Consider the following 20,409-nt stretch of genomic DNA (forward strand, 5'->3'; position numbering starts at 1 on the left):
GTTAAATGAAATATTCGAAAAATAAAATGCGTACAGGGACAGGATAGTTGGCACTTCTTTTGTACTCTGACCCTGGAGCAATCTAAGATGTGTACATTGTTATCTGATACTTCTGAGTGTCTCTGCAAGCTCAGATCAAACTACATATGTGCACATAGTATTTCCTTCTTTTTGCAAATATCTGCTCTTGACTAGTGACATGACACCTAATTCATGTACAATGGGCGTACGCCGTACTGTAATACATATAATTACAATTCATACACAGAAGCCGTAGAACAGAGAAATAAATCTAGGCACACCTTAAAATACTCTGAGGAGGATATACTGAACATCTAGGTTGTAGGAAGTTTTATTCTCTAGTACAAGTGACGAAATGTGAATTTACAATTTATTCAGACACTTCAAACCTACAAGCTGGTGTGGTCTAGGCAATCCTGATCGATCTTTGAAGCTCATATGACAATTCAAACAGAATCTCTGATACATCTGGAACATGGTGGATTATAAAAAGGGCAGAATGGCCTACTCCGGGGGAACACATGGAAATGCCCAGGGACCAGTTCTACAGGGAGACTCCTGGAGATGCCATGGGACCCGTTTTCCTTGGTGGGGGTTCATGGAGATGCCCTGAACCCCATACGACAGAGGGCTCATGAAGATGCCCTGAGTCTCATACTCCAAAGAGCTTATAGGGATGCCTTGGACCCCATGCTCCAAGGGGGTTCATAAAGATGCCCTGGGCCCCATACTCCAAGGGGGATTATGAAGATTCTCTGGGTCCATGGAGATGGCCTGAGCTCCATATTCCAGGGGGGCTCATGAAGATGTTCTGAACTCCATAGGGGTTCATGAAGATGCCCTGGGTGGCTTCTTCAGGGGGCTCATAGAAATGCCTTGGGCCCCATACTGCAAGGAGGCTTATGAAGATGTCCTGGGCCAATTGGCGGGGGTTTCTTTAAGTCCCTTGGCCTGCTGGGAGAGCCTATTTATTTGGGTGGAGTCAGGTGATCGGTGTTCTGTGCCACCCAGACGGCTGTCTGGGTGGACGTGTGTTGCACTGTCCCGGGCTGCTAGGCCGGAAGCCTGAGGCCTATCCTGGGGGCATCTGGCTGCTAGGCTGTCTGAGGGCCTATCCAGAAGCAGGAGAGCAGCGTAGGGTTGGGACTGCTGGCCTGCAGTCCAACCAGAAGTAACGGTTCAGCCGGACAGGGAACCCGCTGTGTTTGGAGGAAGGAGGGGAAGCTGTCGCCACTAAGGCACCATCCACCTTATTACCGGAGACCACTGTGAATAATCTGAAGTCATTACCTGAGCAGTCTTCTCATCAGCCGGGGACGGTAAAGAAGTGGGAAAGCTTCAGTGAGTGCCAAGCCAGGGACCCAGTGGGACAGCAGAGGTGACGCTTGAAGAGTATCTATGAGTGCCAAGCCAGGGACCCAGCAGGGAAGCGGGGGAAGAACGCTTGAGGAAGATACTGAGTGCTAACAGGGAAAGAGCTCAGGGGATTTAGTGGCTATTGGATCCGAAGTCTAGTGAAAGACTGGGAGTTCATTGAGTGAAGATCCACAGTGAGTGATTGTGAAGTAAACAGAGAACTGTTTGTGTTGTCAGTAGTTTAATATACTACCGTTAGTAACTACTGCAAGACTGTTGCCATAGGAGACAGCAGTCCTACCTATACAGAAGTGGTGTCCGGCTGGAGGCCTTCACCTGTTCAGCTATGATTAAGCACTGACTACAGTGTGAAACGCGTCAGCTTTCCTGCTTTGTGATGCTGTGGCATGTATTTTTATTATTATACTTAAAGATCGAAGATTACTTTTGGGTGCGGCTGTCCAGGATTTCTCGTTTACCTCCCCTTTCAACACAGACAGTGCTGACAGGAAAATCCCTCCCACTGAGACACTGTATTCTCCCGGGGGGGGGGGGGGCTGCAGGGGAAGCCATCCCCGCCGGGAGAAGACAGTGATTATTGCTAGCAACTATAGCAGCCGCTAGCGATAATCGCAAGTAAATCCAGCAGGCTGGTTGTACCCAAGTTTATTGACCAATCAACTTGTACATTTGGCCTGCCCATACACGGGTCAAATCTTGGCCGATTGCTGCTGAACCGGCTGAGATTTGAACCGTCTATGGACAGCCTAATCCTTTAAGGGCCCATTCACACACTTAACCACAGTGACATGCGGCGTGATGCACGCTTTACCTCATCGCACATATCTTTTTTTTTTTAGCAACTTTATTTGAAGTGCACAAAATGACATTCATGTCCCTGCATGTAGGGTTGCCACCTCATCCCTTTAAACCCGAACACATATTAATTACACAGGTTCTGTCGCTGATTAAGGTGATAATTAAACTCACTTGGTGCCTTATCTGCATTTAATCAGCCTCAGAACCTGTGTAATTCATATGTGTTCAGGTTTAAAGGGATGAGGTGGCAACTCTACTGCACGGCGACATGGTGTGTTGCGCTGCTGCTTGGCAACATGTGGCGCTGTCCAGTGTGATGCGATAAAGTGCAGCGTATCTACATTTTATCGCACTGCACCTCCAGGCTGTGAACGAGGTGCATAGATTGTTTTCTATGTGCCATAGTGGTGACTAGCATTCTTCCAGTGTGGGAAAAACACCAACAGGTGTCAAACTGGCGGCCCTCCAACTGTGGCGGTACTACAAGTCCCATGAGTCATTGCAAGGCTAACAGTTACAAGCATGACTCCCACAGGCGGAGGCATGATGGGACTTGTAGTTCCACAACAGCTGGAGGGCCACCTATTTGGCACCCAATGTAATGTAAAATGATATACATATTTTTTTTCAGTCATAGTGTGTTATCTCTGTGACTTGAGCCTCATGTGAGGGGACTCGCATAGCCTACTTTTATTTCTCATGTCACAACTTATAAGGTTTATTCTTGCTCTGACTGAACTCACACTGCTTTATGTGGCCGCCATTAGAGGACAAAATGAGGAAACCCCCCTCCCCTCCATGCATCTCTCCAATGGCCACCAATACACATCTATAGCTATGGCTACACAGGCCACACCCCACAGCCGGAAGAGATCACGTGCCCCAGCGCCGACTCGCCCCGTATCACGTGACCTATCCGCAGGCCTCGTCTCGCAGCCAACCGCTTGACGACTAGTAGGAGGCCCCTGCGTGGTGTTCTCTCATTGGCCGCGGCCTCGCCCAATCACGGGCAGCCATCTGTGTGCCCTGAATGGCAGAACCCGGCTTCCAATGGCGAGCGGACACCGGTGTAGGGGCGGCCAATGGGAGCGGATTTGGGAGGAGGGTGTGTGGAGGGCATATAAGAGCGGCGGTCGGCCGGCGCGGAGTGCTCAGTGTGGATCTCAGGAGCTGCTGTTCATCGGGGATCGGCTTCAATCATGGCCCGCATCGCTCTCCTCGCCCTACCGTTGCTGGCGGCTCTGTGCCTCGCTGAACCCTCCATCTACTTCCAAGAGGAATTCGGGGATGGAGGTAAGTGGACGGGCTGCGTGCCCTACAATAGGGCGGCCAATGAGGGGGGTCACTGGGGACAGGCTAGACTAGTACATCCCTCATAGAGCTAATCTACTGCTTTGGCCTTGTCGCTGGGCTCCCTGTCTACTAAAGGGGTAGCTGGGCGTGTAATCTGAAAATCTGCTGACCTTTTGTGGCTCTAAAACGCACTACAGGTCCCAGCAAACCTGTCATGCATGTGCGTGCTGGGACGTGTAGTACTTGATCCCGGCTGGGACGTGTAGTACTTGATCCCGGCTGGGACGTGTAGTACTTGATCCCGGCTGGGACGTGTAGTACTTGATCCCGGCTGGGACGTGTAGTACTTGATCCCGGCTGGGACGTGTAGTACTTGATCCCGGCTGGGACGTGTAGTACTTGATCCCGGCTGGGACGTGTAGTACTTGATCCCGGCTGGGACGTGTAGTACTTGATCCCGGCTGGGACGTGTAGTACTTGATCCCGGCTGGGACGGCATCTGAAAATCTGTCTTTAGGTGCTTTTGTAGTTGCAGATGATCTACAAGTCCCAGGAAGATTGCCCCATTGCTGTGCATGCTGGGACTTGTAGTGTAGCTGCATGCTCCCCTGTTAGGTAATTTGAAGATCCTCCCTGAGTTATGTAGCCATAGATGAGTTACAAGTCCCAGAATGCCCGCTGTCACTGTGTATGCTGGGATTTGTAGTGCAGGTCCATGATTCCCTGTCTACTTAAATGATAGCTGGGCATGCCATCTGAAAAGTCTGTTCCAGGTGAAGTAGAAGTCCCAGCATGCCTGGCATAGCTGTGCTCTCTAGGACTTTTAGGGCAGCTGCATGATGATCCTTTATGGCCAATCATCCCCTGGAAGCCTGATTTCTCTAAATAGACCCAGTAACCCTGGTGGGGGTCATGCTGGGACTTGTAGTTTTATGGACCCAGGAAAGTGCTGTTTCAGCATGTGTACATCCCAAGGGACACTAATATGGGGCCATGAAAAAAAAATGTTCCAGCATTAAACCCAACGGATGTATTACTACCACAATGTCAACTCTGAGCAAAATCCAACCATCGGGGGATACAGATTCTGTTCTATGATCTGACATTGTGCTGGTAATACAACTGTGGGGTTTGGTAGCTCATGCTGGGACTTGTAGTCTCCCTCCCTGTCCCATTCTGAAGATCTGACATGGCCGCCGAGTCCCTGTTTGCACACTTCTGTAATGACAGGATGTGCCGTAAGTGTAACCTGACATTTCCTGTCTCCCAGGACCTGGAGGTGGTGATAATTACAGCCTTGTGTTGTGTTCAGTCATTAGCCGGCTTTATTCATCATTATAATCCTCATTGTGATCTTCCTCACTAGTGACTGCCATTGGGAGGGGTCCGTGTGGGTTCTGGAGTCAGAGGTTTCATCGAGGTCTTGGGTCATTGGGGGACTTGTCTGGGGGTTCTGCGGTCATATGCTTGGGAGGGGGGGGGTTTAGAGTTGTTGGGGCAACTACCAGGGGGGCTGTAGTTGGGGGACTGGTCTGGGGGTGTTGCTGGGGTAGTTGGAATTTGTCTGTCTGTGGAGGGGGTCGCCGGTTCTGATGTCCTTGGGGGAAGTGTGTGTAAAGGGGGTTGGGGGTCTCTAGAGTTGGGGGGGGGGGGGGGGGGGGGGTTTCAGGTCATTGGAAGATGTCAATGGTGGGTCTCAGTTGATCTAAATTGGGCGATTATCTGTGAACAGTCTGTTTTCTTTATAGGGGATCTTTAGTTACAATGTTATGGTGGCCAATCATGGCACGATTTTCGATCCAGTCCCTGTATGATTGGATCAAGACTATTGAATGGACGTAATTTCCCCTCTGTGTGATTAAAGTGAATTTAAAGGCGGAAGTTTTTTTTTATTCATTCTATGCATTAACATATAAAAACCTATGTGTAGAAGCCTCCGCAATACTTGCCTGAGCCCATCTCTATCCAGCAATGTTGCAGGAGTGTCTCAGCTGCCCAGGACGCCCCCCTCTGAACATTGGCTCCCGCAGCTGTCAGTCAATCAGGAAAAGGGGGCGTGGCTGGGTCTCTGCTCCGTGTAGAGCTGTGACTCGGCTGGGGTGCCCCCTTAGCAAGCTTCTTGCCATGGGGGCACTCAACAGGAGGGAGGGGCCAGGAGAGCTGAAGAGGGACCCGAGAAGAGGAGGATCTGGGCTGCTCTGTGCAAAACTGCACAGAGGAGGTAAGTATAACATGTTTGTTTAAAAAAGACACTTTATGATAACTTTAAGCTCCTGTTCACACTGAATGCGGCTATGAAATTGTGCAACTTCATCACAATTTCAAAGCTGCCAGTCAGTGCGATTTAATGTGCGGCTTGCCGACATCATAAATGGCACAGGAACCTTTTTCATATCAGTGCAGCAAGTCGGAGTTGCACCAATTTGGATGGTTTCATAGGCAAAAACTGGGTGCAAATTGTCATGGGATTGTCAAATTCGCATGACAAGTCGCACTGACAAATGACCAGGAGAAAAATTTGTTTTGCATTGACAGTACTCGTTTATGAATATGATTGAACAGATTGACATTAGAAAGAGGCAACAAATGTGTTTGTTAACTTGCAATGGGGGGGGGGGGGGGGGGGGGCCGGCGCTAAAGGCATGATTTGCATGGCTCCACCCACTTTCCTGAAGCAAACAATACTTCTTGAATTGGGGATTTGTGATGGACAGACGTGACAGTACAGGATAATAGCAGTTCAGTACATAGGAACTACAACTCCCAGCATTCCTTCAGTTGTAGTTCCTGTGTCTGGGTCATTTGACAGGGAAGTTGTGTCCAGGGACAAATGTCTGGAGTGCAGACTGCTCACATTCCACAACATGAGTCGCGCCGTCGGGGCTTGGTTGCCCGGGGGCCGCGCCGTCGGGGCTTGGTTGCCCGGGGGCCGCGCCGTCGGGGCTTGGTTGCCCGGGGGCCGCGCCGTCGGGGCTTGGTTGCCCGGGGGCCGCGCCGTCGGGGCTTGGTTGCCCGGGGGCCGCGCCGTCGGGGCTTGGTTGCCCGGGGGCCGCGCCGTCGGGGCTTGGTTGCCCGGGTGTCTGGGGCCCTAGATCTGTGTATATGCATGTCTGGGAATGAAGTTTCAGCGTGTTTCCCCCAAGGGTACTGCTAGATATACCAGGGATTGTAGATCTCTGAATACATGGATGCCTGTTCCCAGCCCTGCCTATGGTTGCCCAGGTAACATATACGTTCTGGAAACGTCCATCTTGCACCATACCTGTGCATTCGTCTATACAGGATAAATGTGTACACGAAATCTTCACGTTCTACTAATAGATTGAAGGGTTTCTACAACTGGCATATTTTTGGCTCGCGTTCTCTATAGAAACCGGATGGGCACGCTCGGTTGATTTTGAATTGTCTCGGGTGCCGGTCTCTTCCTGACTGATTTACATATCTCTTGTGTAATGGTTTTTTGCTACATCTGGGCAGGTTTCAGACCCAATACATTTTTATGGAAGCTGATTGGACACCTTTTTGTCTACTTATAAACGTCTGCCCAAAAGCTTAGTCAATCAGAATCTGTATGAGCCATATCTGTTTATGCAAAGTGTTGAGGGATCGGTGTAAGTGCATGGCTGTCCGCCACGTCCTACCGATCCAGCAGTCTAACCAGCCCTGTTGCTGCTGTTAATGAAGCCGTTCCTCCCATTTGTCCTCCTCCCCCTTTCCTTCTTCCTGGTCATCATGCAGCTGTATGAATCTTCTGGAAACAGAAGGGGGAGGAGGTTGCTCATTGCCTGAAACCCCCCCCCCCTCTGCTTTTCATAGTGAAAGAGAAAGCACGGCCTAAGTATCGTTCTGAGTATTCTCCCTTCCTCTGTGTAATGAGTAAATATGGGCAGAAGGTCAGACCTTGGCTTCAGCACTGCAATCTCCTTCGCAGTATGCACGTTTTAATGAATGCAATTAGACACTTCCAATAGCCTTGGGTATTACATTTTTCATGAAGGTCCTTTGTAGGAAGATGCACACCCCAAATACAGGGGGGCGATTCAGTAAAGAATTTGCAGCATGTTTCTGGCATTTTGTATGTAGTTGGACTCTCTGCTCCAAATCCATGAGAACGTGACGCATGCAACAAATTCAGGTAGTTTCCAACATTTTTCTATATGGTACTCTTGAAACAAATGTAAAAAGCAATATCACTATATTGAGGGAAGTGGAGGTAAAAAAGACCCCTCCCCCATGTTGAAGTAAATTGATTGTCGCATCAAAATAATTCTGTGACATTTCTTTACGTTCCTTTGGAAGTGATATTTAATACGTTTCTTTTCTCCTGATTGCAAATTGCTTCTCTGCCTCAAAAACACGAACAGGAGAGATGAGATTCCCCTTACTGACATACCCGAATCTGTCACAAGATCAGCCACTTGTCACGTTACCACGAGGCACTTCTCAAGAGTTTCTATAACACTCTATTAGGGATGCACTGATAACCGTTTTTTTTTTTTTTTTATTCTACGAGTAGCGATACACTTTTTTTTTTTTTTAAGTACTCGCCGATACCAATTATCGATACCTACCACAACGGTTTGGTTTTCACTTCAGCTGTCAGCAATAGTATAAAGCATTAAAAAGTTATTAGATTTTTTAAAAATTTTGCAGGTTTTCAATGTGCATGTGTCATTAACAAAGGAAAGAAACAAAAAAAGTTTTTTTATTGTTTATAAAATAGATGTGAACAAAAAAGCAGGAAAATAAAAATTATATGCAGAATAGGGAGATAATTAAGGCTGATTAGAGTAAATTAAAGCAGAGGCCCACCCTAAAAAAAATTACATAATGCACCTAAAAATAAAAAAAAATAAAAATTGAAAAATACATTTTTTTTTTTTACTTACCAGAAATGGCTGTTGCTAGGCAGATCGTCCTAATCTGCCACTTCCTACACCGCGGTGATCTTCAGTCTTCTCCTCCTCGTGTTGTCTTCTGGGGAATGGGGCGCCATGTGTTCTGGGAACTGTGTGTCCCAGAACACAGCCGGTCATTCACAAAGCACCTCTCGACTCGCGCATGCGCAGTAGGAAACGGGCAGTGAAAAAGCAAGGCTCTACTGCCTGTTTCCCTTTGAATGGCGGCGCCAGGACCCAATCCTGGGGACGGATCTGCCTCGGGCGGCCGACATCGCGGGCACCCTGGACGGGTAAGTGTATTAATACACAGGTATTACAGGTATTAAAAGTCAGCAGCTACAGTGTTTGTAGTTGCTGATTTAAAAAAAATAAAAAAAATTCAGCTGGACCGCCTCTTTAAGGGGTTAAACAGAGGAACATTTGTTCACCCCTTTGATCTGCAAATGAAGAAACAGAAAGATACAAAAAGAAACGATGTTTCTTTTTATTTTAGTGTTAATAAACATTGGCTACTTTTTTTTTTTTTTTTTTTGACAGCTCCAATTACACTTCAGCTGTCAACAGGGGAGACCCACTGACAGCTCAAAGAACCGAGCCTGAAAGTATCGGTTTTTAGATATCGATGCATTTGCACGAGTATCGATACTTGTGAAAGTACTCAGTATTGGCACCGATACTAGTATTGGTGCAACCCTACACTCTATGAATTCCAGGGGTAGAGCGTTCGATTTTTTTTTTTATGCGGAATCTTCTAATGCAGATTACTGGGATTGCTGCATCACCTCTGCTCAGATTAGTTAACTTTCTACTGCATGTACTAGATCATACCACGAGCGTATGTTGCACTCTTGCATGGCTGTTTTATACAAGTTCTGAAGGGGCCCATTTACTGGAGGATGTCCTGTAGATTGGAGATCTACTCTAAATCCAGACAGCCACACTCTAATTGACACTTTGATTACAGAATCTTTACCAGCCCATAGTGATCACAGCAGATGGGGAAGGCTGTTTATGCACTCTGTCCCTAGTGCTTAGCCATCATCCCAAATGACCAATAGAAATTTGTTAGGAGTAAATGACAGGACATTGAAACGAATTAACACTGATCTGCTGTGATCACTATGTGCTTTTAAAGATTTATCAATAATGGTATCAATTGAAATGCAGCTGTCTGGAATTTTCATTGCCTGAACAGTACACAGTTGTGAGTGGAGCCAGCACCCGAGGAGTGTGATGGAGCACCATGGACCGACCTGGAGTAGTGTAAAGCTTAACCATACATTTTACAATTTTCTTCAACCACAGGTTAAAGGATCCTCTTGCCCCCCCCCCCCCCCCCATCATGTCGATGCAGGAATCCCTCCCACAGTGCTATTGTGTTCTGCTGGCAGGGAGCCTTCCCCCTGCCGTCAGCATACAATGATCACCGCTGGCGGCTATACCCCCGCCAGTGGTGATCACAGGGAAAAAACCCCAACATCCTGGTTAATCAGCTTCAGTATAACCAGCCTGCCCGTAGATCGAAATTCGATTGTTCCTGCTGAACCGACTGATTTTCAATTCGTCTATACCTGGCCTAAACCTTTGTAGATTGTGGCGATAGCTACCCTCTGTTAAAATAGGAACCCCAACTCAGTTGAAGTACATAGGATGTGCTCAACCCAAGCCCCCCCCCCAGCCCGCCCCTGGAGCCTGAAACCATTGGCCACATTGTGCTACAGCCTGACTCACCCATCACAACTTTCCACTTGCCTTTTCTTGCTGTAAATTATTTTGAGGCTGATAATGTGAAGACGTCTGGTGCAGGTATGCTAGTAGTAGTCATGTAATGTTTAATTTTTTTGGGGAAACTCTTCTAACACCAGATCCAGGTTTAGGTGAATTCATGTCCTTAAGGCAAAACGTCCTGAGATAATGCAACATGTATGTGCGGAAGTGAAGTGTCTATAAAGTCCCTTTGATTGTCAGGTTACCCATTGCTGTGCTTTATGTAAAAGAGTCATTAAGGTAATAATGAGTAGCGTACTTCAGTCACTTCTGACACACAATACTTTGATGGACAGCTGCTTGTGAAGGGTATTGTTACATGAGACCTTGTGTGATCCGGTTACAAGCACTCTGCAGAATAGCTTTGTTGTATCTGCTCTGTATTGTTGCAGAGTCTAATGTGCATAATTTTTTCCTTTTCAGATGCCTGGAAAGAACGCTGGATACAGTCTAAGCACAAGACAGACTATGGGCAGTTTAAGCTTACTGCGGGCAAGTTTTATGGAGACGAAGAGAAGGACAAAGGTAAGTGGCCTTCATTTCTTCATGTTGGCAGGTTAGAGGAACTCCAGGTATGTCACTTCCGAAGCCAGTTGGACTTAATTGGTTGTAAAACCTTTACATTCACCCAGTGAAGTTACTGGCCTCAGGTGATACCGATGCAACAAATCCAAACCAAAGTTGTACCTGTTTATCTGCCGTATTCTGCTCTACATCCATTTAAAGTCCGGAATTTATAAATTTTGTCTGAGCTGTCAGAAAATGGTGGGTGTAGAGCTGAAATTGCACTCTGCTGAGCTCATTGAGGAGAGCTCTGGGAGCGGATTGGAGGGAAGGGAGACCGCCCTACACACAGGAACAGAGCTAAGGCTGCCAATCACAATCTGTGAGCTCCATCCTGTCACTTTTTTTTTTTTTTTGTCTGGAGAACTTATTCATGCTGATAGCAGAGGAACAAAGCAGCAGACAGAATTACTTAATGCTTTTATTTGAGACCAGTACACACTATAGAGTAGGGGTCTCAAACTGGTGGCCCTCCAGCTGTTGCAAAACTACAAGTCCCATGAGGCATTGCAAGGCTGACAGTTACAAGCATTACTCCATCAGGCAGAGGCATGATGGAACCTATAGTTCTGCAACAGCTGTAGGGCTGCCAGTTTGAGACCCCTGCTATAGAGGGATATGCTTTGTTCATATTTCATGCCTGAGATTCACAACCACTTCAATATTGGGTTTGTAGTGTGTTTCACATGTGGTTAGACTAGAGATGTCCTTAAAGAAGCAATGCATGGCGAATGCTCAGCTGCAGCACCATGTAGACTGGAGAAGGAACAACAAACTAAAAGTATCATGCACTCAAGTACAGTTGCAAAGCAATATGGAATATTCTATTAACTGGACTGAATGTGGTTTTCAACAGCCTTTTTAGCTTGGATTGGGAGACCTGCAGCTAGCTTTTAAAGCCATTTTAGGCAACATCTATACATGTTTAGTGTTGGATTTCTAATAACAGATACAAATCTCAATGGTAATCCCAGTGTTGGTAGCAGTTAGTCCCAGGGAGTGTAAGAGGACACAGCCACACAGAGATTGGAGGAGAAGCGGTTGAACCTTAACCAATTCCGGACCGCCCACCATCGTTGTACATTGGCTGTTTGAAGAGGGATATTGTTATGGCAGCAGCTAGCTGCCATAACCCTGGTATCCTCTTCAGTGAGCGGTCCGGTTTCAGATAAAAGTGGTCTCTGCGGCGGATCCGCTGCAAGATCACTTTTATCGGTGATCCACACTCTGATGCCATCCGCTGCTTACCGGAGCTGTCAGAGGCAATCGGATCTTCACCCTTGCTGGGCATGGAGACTGGTGAGGGAAAGATGGCCCCCACCCATCTCCATAATGCAGGGCGGAAGCGACGTCAAAACGTCACTTCCGCCCATAGCTCTTAAAGGGCAATTTTTTTTAATAATTTTTTTTTGTGTATTAGTGTAAATATGAGACCTGAGGTCTTTTTGACCCCAGATCTCCTATTTAAGAGGTCCTGTCATGCTTTTTTCTATTACAAGGGATGTTTACATTCCTGTCACATGCAGAAGCAAACGCATACGTGAGTAGAGCCCGCATATGAAAACGGTGTTCAAACCACACGTGAGGTATCGCTGCGATCGGTAGAGCGAGAGCAATAATTCTAGAACTAGACCTCCTCTAACTCAAAGCATGCAACCTGTAGAATTTTTTAAACGTCGCCCATGAAGATTTTAAGGGTAAAAGTTTGTCGCCATTCAACGAGCAGTCGCAATTTTGAAACGTGACATGTATCAATTTACTCGGTGTAACGTTATCTTTCACAATATAAAAAAAAAATTGGGCTCACTTTACTATTTTTTTAATTCAAAAAAGTGTATTTTCCAAAAGTGTGCTTGTAAGACCGCTGCGCCAATACGGTGTGACAAAGTATTGCAGCGACCGCCATTTTATTCTCTAGGGTGTTAGAAAAAAAAGTGTTTTGGGGGTTCTAAGTAATTTTCTAGATAAAAAAAACTGAACTTGTAAACAAATCTCAGAAAGAGGCCTGGTCCTTAAGTGGTTAAGCTGCGTAGGGGGCTTTTCACTGCCAGGGTGGTAAGCATGTGGAACTCTCTTCCACAATTTGTGTCAACAGGAAGTATTGATAGTTTCAAAAGACTCTTGGACATTCATCTTATCGAATGCAATATACAGGGATATGGGAAATTATTTTTCTACACAAACGCACACCAACTCAGGTTGAACTTTTTGGACTGTTGATCTGTATTCAACCTTACCAACTATATAACGGGCACCACTGTTGCTTTTTCCCCTTAGGTCTCCAGACCAGCCAAGATGCCAAATTCTATGCCCACTCTGCTGGATTCCCTGCTTTCTCCAACAAAGACAAGGTTCTTGTAGTTCAGTTCTCAGTGAAGCACGAGCAGAACATTGACTGTGGTGGAGGATACGTGAAGCTTTTCCCAAGCACTCTAGAGCAGACTGACATGCATGGAGAGTCCGAATATAACATCATGTTTGGTAAGTGAACTGACAGGGCGGGTGTGGAAAGCTTTCTTGAATGACCTTGTTGCCTGAACTTTCTAGTTTTCTTTGTAGTTTTAAATGGAAATACCCTGCTTATCTCTGGCGGCCCAAGTCTTGCTTCCAAAGTGTCAGTGGGAGGAGTTGCAGTCTGCTTCCCTAAGCCACCTGGTGGTGAAGCTTTGTATTACAGAGCAATTATCTGTATGGAAATGGCATCAGACTGCACTGCCATTTGCTTTCCAACAGACCTTGAGACCTACCCAAAGCAAAACACCATGCACACATCGGCATGGAGCGGTGCCATTTATGTTCAATGGCACCTCAACACTAAGGCAGTGCCCCGTAATGTACGGTAATGCACTACCGTGAGTTGTGCACTGTTGCAGAAAAATGGTGCGTGTCTTGTCAGTCTGTTGTAGTGTGCTGGCAGGCCATTCAATTGAAGTGTATGTTAAAGCGGTAGTAAATTGTGTAAAATAAATAAATTAATTTAATCGGGCCCTGGGCAGTTTTAGTCATAATGTGCTAGTATGCATCACATACTAGCATATTATGACACCTGAAAACAAAGCCCTCCAGCGCTGCCACTGCTGTAGGTGCTTCCATCTTCACCTGATCCTGTCTGGATTTACAGGCTTTAGTGATATGAATGGCCTAGCCGGTAATGTCACTTCCACACGTGGAAGACTGTTTATGGCACAACTCTGAAGAAACGGCGCAGATATGCCATTCTTTCAGAGTGACTGTGCCAGTGACGTCTCCGGATGCATCTAAAGTAAATATCGCTCTAAACTGCACGTTTTAGATATTTGCAGTACCTATAGGTATAGGTAAAAATCATACATGGAAGTTTATGCTCACTTTTAATATGCAACATAGCTTGCGGTCAAAGTAAACAAGTCTGGTTGTGGCAGATGAACTAACTGCAGGGGATACAGGCATACCATGCTTTGGTATGGCATCCTTCCTCTCCAGAGGAGGCATAGAGATGCAAACTGCCCATTCCAGCTTGGATCAGCTTCAGTGTCTGGTGTCACTTTTTAAATAGATTGGCTGCTACTTTGACTTGCCTAATCGCTAAATGACCTCACTACTGCAGGCTTGTTATACTATCTTCTGTATCTCTATCAGGTCCTGACATTTGCGGGCCACCCACCAAGAAAGTACACGTCATCTTCAACTACAAGGGGAAGAACTTGCAGATTAACAAAGATATCCGATGCAAAGTGAGTGAAGAGTTTTGACTTGGTCTTTGTCGAATTGAACCTTTAAATGTTTAAAGGGGGTTAAATATCTTATGTGTTTTTAGATTATGGTTATTTAAAGTGGTGTGGTTTTTTTTTTTTTCCTGTACTTGCATAATATTCCAGAAGTGAAGATCCTTAGAATAAATGCATTAAATCCAATTTCATCCAAAGCATGGTTTTGAATAGTGAAGGGTTAAGGGTTTTTACTGCTGTCAACAGAGGAATGGTCCCCTTTTATGTCTGGTGTAAATGGTGCAGGAAAAGGAATGGAGCTGTCAACAGGACAGGAGAGCACAGACAATATTCCTAATGCTGAGCCCCTCAGCCCTGCTTTTAAAATGTGTGCACTGTTAATGGGTGCCGGCGCTGCTGTTTGAATCCATTGCACACAGTGGGTCTCTGCTGTCAAATGTGTGCCCGATGCAACATGGGCACTGAATGTCACATTCTCTACCCGATGTATACCGACGATGCCTTATGGTACATGTGGTGCTGTCACAAGATTTCGCATGGTGCTGAAACTTGGCTTTACAGGCTGGAAATAGTGTACTCCTAAATTATAAATTCCAAGGACAGTCCCTACTTTAAGGACTCCTGCCTCTTAGCACATTGATGGGTCAGCAACTGAAGTGTGGATTTCCAGTTGGGTTTTAATGACTTATTGATATTGTGCTAAAATCTGAATCTGAACCTTTTCCTTCCTCAGGATGATGTTTACAGTCATCTCTACACCTTGATTGTACGCCCTGATAACACTTATGAGGTGAAAATTGATAACAGCAAGGTTGAATCTGGCAACCTGGAGGACGACTGGGACTTCCTTCCCGCCAAGAAGATCAAGGACCCAGAGGCCAAGAAGCCTGATGACTGGGATGAGCGTCCCAAAATTGATGATCCCGAGGACAAGAAACCAGAGGTTGGTGTCTAATTTGAGCAACCCCTCACAGGAGAATGATGGCTGTTGGAAATTGTACAGTACAACAATGTTCTGAACAGGGCAGTAGAATCCACTACTTATGTTCTGAAAGTAATGGGTTATCCAGTAGCAGCTATTTTTAGGTCTAAGCTGCTTCTATCACTATTGTGACTGTTTGCAGTCTTTGGACTTCAAACATGGAACCTCCCACCATTGCTTTCCATTTTGGCATCTTATGGTTTCATGTTTGAAACAAGTACCCAGCTGCATTGCCACTTGGAGTTTTTACCAGGGTCTGCCACTAGGGGGCTGTAGTTGGGATTTAAAGCAGAGTTCCACCAAAAAGTGGAACTTCTGCTTATCTGATTCATTCTCTGCCCCCAACCTCCAGTGCCACATTTGGCACCTTTCGGGGAGCGGATACCTGTTTTTTTTTTTTTATAGGTACCTTGTCCCCACTTCTGGGAGACCGGGCCGCTGCAAATTACGTCAGCAGCTCAGTCCCCCTCCTCTTCAGCTGGGCCAATGAGAGCGCGCGCACAGTAGGCACCCGGTTGTGAAGCTGAGGGTACCGTACACTGCTGGGTTCCCTTACCCACAATGGTGGCGGCAGCACCCGACCAGCTAATGGAAAAATCGGCTACGGTGCCGACATCGCTAGACTCGGGGACAGGTAAGTGTCCTAATGTTAAGTCAGTAGTTGCTGACTTTATTTTTAAAGGGGTGGGCGGAACTCCGCTTTAAGACCCTAAGCTAACTCTACTAGAAAATATTGTTGGTAACTGGAGCTTAGACACAGCCTAATATATTGACATTCTGGGATAAGATAACTGTAGAAAAAAGTACTAGAATCTTAAATTCTGTTTTTAAAATCATTTTTTAAATTGTTTGCAGGACTGGGAAAAGCCAGAACATATCCCTGACCCAGATGCAGTGAAACCAGAAGATTGGGATGAGGAGATGGATGGAGAGTGGGAGCCACCAGTCATCACAAATCCAGAGTACAAGGTAAGCGATATTATCCTGTCACTGAGTTTGCCAATGGTATTCGGTCTCTGAAAGCTAGAGCTTGGAAAAATCTAAAGGGTCCTGCACAATGGCAACAAAGGTGTCAGTACGTCCCTTCAGGTTTTTAAGAACCCCTATCTGGATGGTTAGCAGTTCAGTCTTCCAAATTTGTTGCTTGCCTACGGTTAGGTAATTGGTCACCTTTTCCTCCTGAAATGCCATCCATGATGAAGCATCCTTCCACTCGACTTGGTTTCCTGCTAATATCTCATCCAGAAGCAGCCATTCTAAGTTGCTGTAAAAAATTGAAGATATATAGGCAATCTGGGAATGGCACAGTATACAGCTGATGGCTTCTTACTTGAAATGTTCACAATACAATTGTACATGGGCGCAGGATTTCTCCCGTAGTTGGCTGGTGTAGATGTGCATATTGTAGCACAGCTGAAGAACTGCTAAAGCCATGGAAGTCTCTCCACCCATTTTCACTTTTTTGTCCATGCTTGCAGAAACCAAATTCAGTTTCCCCTATGGAATTATCTAAGACTTATAAGCAGCATAACCGTTATAGATGCACTTATTATAGAATAGGTTGGTTTGTACTTGAAATAACAAGCAGCTTTTTTGCAGGGAGAGTGGAAACCACGCCAGATTGACAACCCTGACTACAAAGGAAAGTGGGTGCACCCAGAGATCGACAACCCAGAATATACCCCAGATCCTACTCTGTACTCCTATGAAGACTTTGGAGCTTTGGGCCTTGATCTGTGGCAGGTAAGCAGACATTCCCTAATGGCCTTACACGTCAAAGTTTGAAACAATCAGAAGTTATAACGAGCTGCTCTTTTTTTACAGGTCAAATCTGGCACCATCTTCGACAACTTCTTGATTACAGACGATGAGAAGTTTGCAGAGGAACATGCCACTAAGACCTGGGGAGTCACAAAGGTATGTGTGAAATGTGTAGTAGATCCAGAATAACATGCGGTTGGCTTAATCACTGCAGGACTGGAACATATAATGACCACTAGTGATTTTTGGTAAACTCACTGGTTTATTGACTTGCATGCTGCCACTGACATTTTGTGTTCAAGAGAACACACCATGACTGCTGTAACCTTCCATTTTAAAAGGGAATCTGTGGCTCCTTGTATAACAGTATTGAGGGTGGTTACCTCTTATAAACGTTAGTGGAGCAGTTCTGTCCACCATTCTTGGCTTAAACTGTTATTTTGAGTAGAATCTGTGGTTGCCTTACAGGGGGGGGGGGTTGTTTACCAGCAGGACAGGAAATTTTAAGTTTTTAATCTAAAAATTGCTAAATTCCAATAACTGATAATTCACCTGCAAAAATATCCATTTAAGCATGTACATTGCTGCTAGTCATGCAGATTGTCTGGTCAGCTCACAGAATAGAGATGATATTGACCACTAGCCATTGAGGAGGCTGGGGGCAGAGGTAACACAGGAAGCTGAGTGTAAAAAAAGGACCTGAGTGCCAGCCTTATTAACCACTTGCCAACCACAGATCCAGCTGATTGCAGTAAAGGGCCAATTACAGTGGCCATTTATCATGTGATCATCTGTGTCCAATCACAGCTGATTCTGTGTAAACAAATGGTTGTCTGCATTTTCTTTCCTCAGTGCTATCACTGTGTGAGAAAAGCCTGTGACTGCACATTTATACTGATCAGGGCACTGATCATCAATGCAGCCAAAAAATTACTTTTTTGCAAAAGTTTATAAGATGAGTTTCTTAAAGAGGAAGTAAACCCTGTTGGGTTTTACTTCCTCTGTTTCCCTGCAAAGGTAAAGCATAATGGGCTACTATGCATCGCATAGTAGCCCATTATGTGTCACTTACCTGACACAGGAGCCTGCGATGTCCCCGATTTCCTCACTGGCAGCGAGCGTCCATTCTTCACTTTTCCTTCCGGGGCTGCGAACTCTGGCTCTTTGACTGGCCAGAGTCGCATGATGTCAGTCCCGCGCGGGAGCCGCCAGTCACGGCATGACCCCAGCTTGAAACGGCACAGCGTGCCCTTTCAATAGTGCGCATGCACTGAGTACATCGGCACATGCGCAGAAGAACTCATCGTACAGGGCGATAGTAAATATCTCCTAAACCGTGTAGGTTTAGGAGATATTTCAAGCCACCTACAGGTAAGCCTTTTCTAGGCTTACCTGTAGGTGAAAGTGGTCTGTAAGGGTGTACTACCACTTTAACTTTTCTGGGGTTTTTTTGCCAAAAATAAAGCAGTGGTCTTTAAATTCCAACAAAAGAATGCTCTGTCTCAAAATGCTAATTTAATATAGGTACAGTGCTGCGTGACCGTGCAATAGTTATTTAAAATGTAAGAGCACTGAAAATTGACCTGGGCAGGAAGGGGGTGAAAGTGCCCAGTAGTCAAGTAATTGCCATCAACGCATATATCAGTGGATTTATCAATGGATAATCTGCACTGTGTAAACTGTTGGCGCTATAAATCCCCCCCCCCCCCCCCCCCCCCTGGTGACAGTCTTTGTAATGGACTGTAATTCATAAGGGCTTACAGACATAACCTGAAGCATGCAACATTAAATAACCACCTTTTAATTCTTCATCCATACAGGAAGGAGAGAAAAAGATGAAGGAACTTCAGGATGAAGAGGAACGCAAGAAACAGGAGGAGGAAGAGAAGAAGAGGAAAGAGCAGGAGCCTGCTGAAGAGGCGACTGATGATGACGACGATGATGATGATGACACTGATGATGACGAAAAAGAGAAGGAGGAAGAGGATGAGGAGGAAAGTGAAGCACCTCAGAAAGATGAGCTTTAAAGATGGCGTCTCTCCTCCTGACCAGCGCTCTCCCCTTCCCTGGGCGTTCATGTCTTGGATAGGAGAGGGGAAATGGGATCGTTCTGTCTCTATGAGACTCAAAATTTATATATATTTTTTACAGTTTTTGTTTTAACCCTGTAATGGAGGATGATCTGTCAATCTTCCCTTATCCCTTTTACCCATATCCTCTCTCCTTATCCCCTCTTCAGTCTTGTCACCAAGTCTCCTGCTGCCCTTAGGCCCTGGCTCCCATTGCAGTAAACCTCTGCAGTACGCTCCCCGGCCTTTCCCTGTGTGGAAATGGCCAACCAGGATAATTTAAATTGTGATTCTGCACCCCCCCCTTCTTCAAAACCACTTCTGATGACTTCCTCCCCCATCCGAGGGGCTTGAGGTGCATTAGCCATTGTCACAACACCTGGTCAAATATTGCCAAACCTAATCGCATTCCATCAGCCCTCGTTCACATTGCAGTATCAAATCACGTCAGTGTTCTGTACAATTTGGTTGTAGTTTTTAGGGAACTAAAGCTTTAATTTAAAGCCACCTCGGATCCTGATGAAGCCAGTGACAAACCTCTGGGTGGCCAGATTTTAGTGCAGTCTACCAACTGAGAACTGTTGGGTGTTATTAGTGAGTGGACAAATAACTAAGCTTATAAAATGGCTTATTTCAGAGGTCTGTTTCAGCCAGCACTTGGCTGAATCCCATTTAAAGACATCCTCCCTCAAGTGGTAAAGGGGACCGGTGAGAACAGCAGTTGTGTGGCACAGCCGAGACTCCTGTTTAGTCCTCTGAGCTTACATTGCCTGAATCCAAGAAGGGATGCCGGTTCATGGGGCTGAATGTGAACCTCGGCTGTGATTAACGGCTATCCTGACCAGTTCCCTTTTAAGTGAACTTGCCAACACATGCCCCTCATTGTGCCCTGTGATGTGGTGAAATGGGCCTTACCAAGCCTTCAGTCCACCCTGCTTCAAGCTCTGATTCTAATTTATATTGATGCAGGGATCATCGCCAGAATGTATGTATGGGTTATGTTTTGGAATGTACAGATGTCTGTAAAATTTCTAATTAAAGGAAAAACCTTTTTTGTGTCCAAAAACCTGTCTCGCTTTTATTGTCCTTGAATTAATCAATTGGCTGCAGCTTCACTGTAAGGCCTCATTCAGAGGTGAATGAGGGGGGATAGGCTGCTTCTTTTAGAT

General features: G+C 45.9%; 1 protein-coding gene across 1 annotated transcript; it reads left to right on the top strand.

The window, feature by feature from the left end:
- Positions 1-3,311: 3,311 nt before the first annotated feature.
- CALR (calreticulin) lies at positions 3,312-20,306 on the top strand. Its single transcript, XM_073622640.1, has 9 exons — positions 3,312-3,489; positions 10,581-10,682; positions 12,999-13,202; positions 14,340-14,434; positions 15,162-15,371; positions 16,266-16,379; positions 17,010-17,153; positions 17,235-17,327; positions 18,992-20,306. The coding sequence occupies exons 1-9, from the start codon at positions 3,396-3,398 to the stop codon at positions 19,196-19,198; spliced, it is 1,263 nt and encodes a 420-aa protein (XP_073478741.1). The 5' UTR covers positions 3,312-3,395; the 3' UTR covers positions 19,199-20,306.
- Positions 20,307-20,409: the final 103 nt, after the last annotated feature.

This window comes from Aquarana catesbeiana, linkage group LG03, assembly GCF_042186555.1.
Source record: "Aquarana catesbeiana isolate 2022-GZ linkage group LG03, ASM4218655v1, whole genome shotgun sequence".
In the NCBI taxonomy this organism is placed as follows: domain Eukaryota; kingdom Metazoa; phylum Chordata; class Amphibia; order Anura; family Ranidae; genus Aquarana; species Aquarana catesbeiana.

Bases quoted from the DNA above. Each gene is read 5' to 3' on its own strand.
- CALR (XM_073622640.1), top strand. From the start codon at position 3,396: ATGGCCCGCATCGCTCTCCTCGCCCTACCGTTGCTGGCGGCTCTGTGC. The intron at 3,490-10,580 runs GTAAGTGGACGG...TTTCCTTTTCAG, and splicing joins AGAGGAATTCGGGGATGGAG to ATGCCTGGAAAGAACGCTGG. The intron at 13,203-14,339 runs GTAAGTGAACTG...TATCTCTATCAG, and splicing joins CGAATATAACATCATGTTTG to GTCCTGACATTTGCGGGCCA.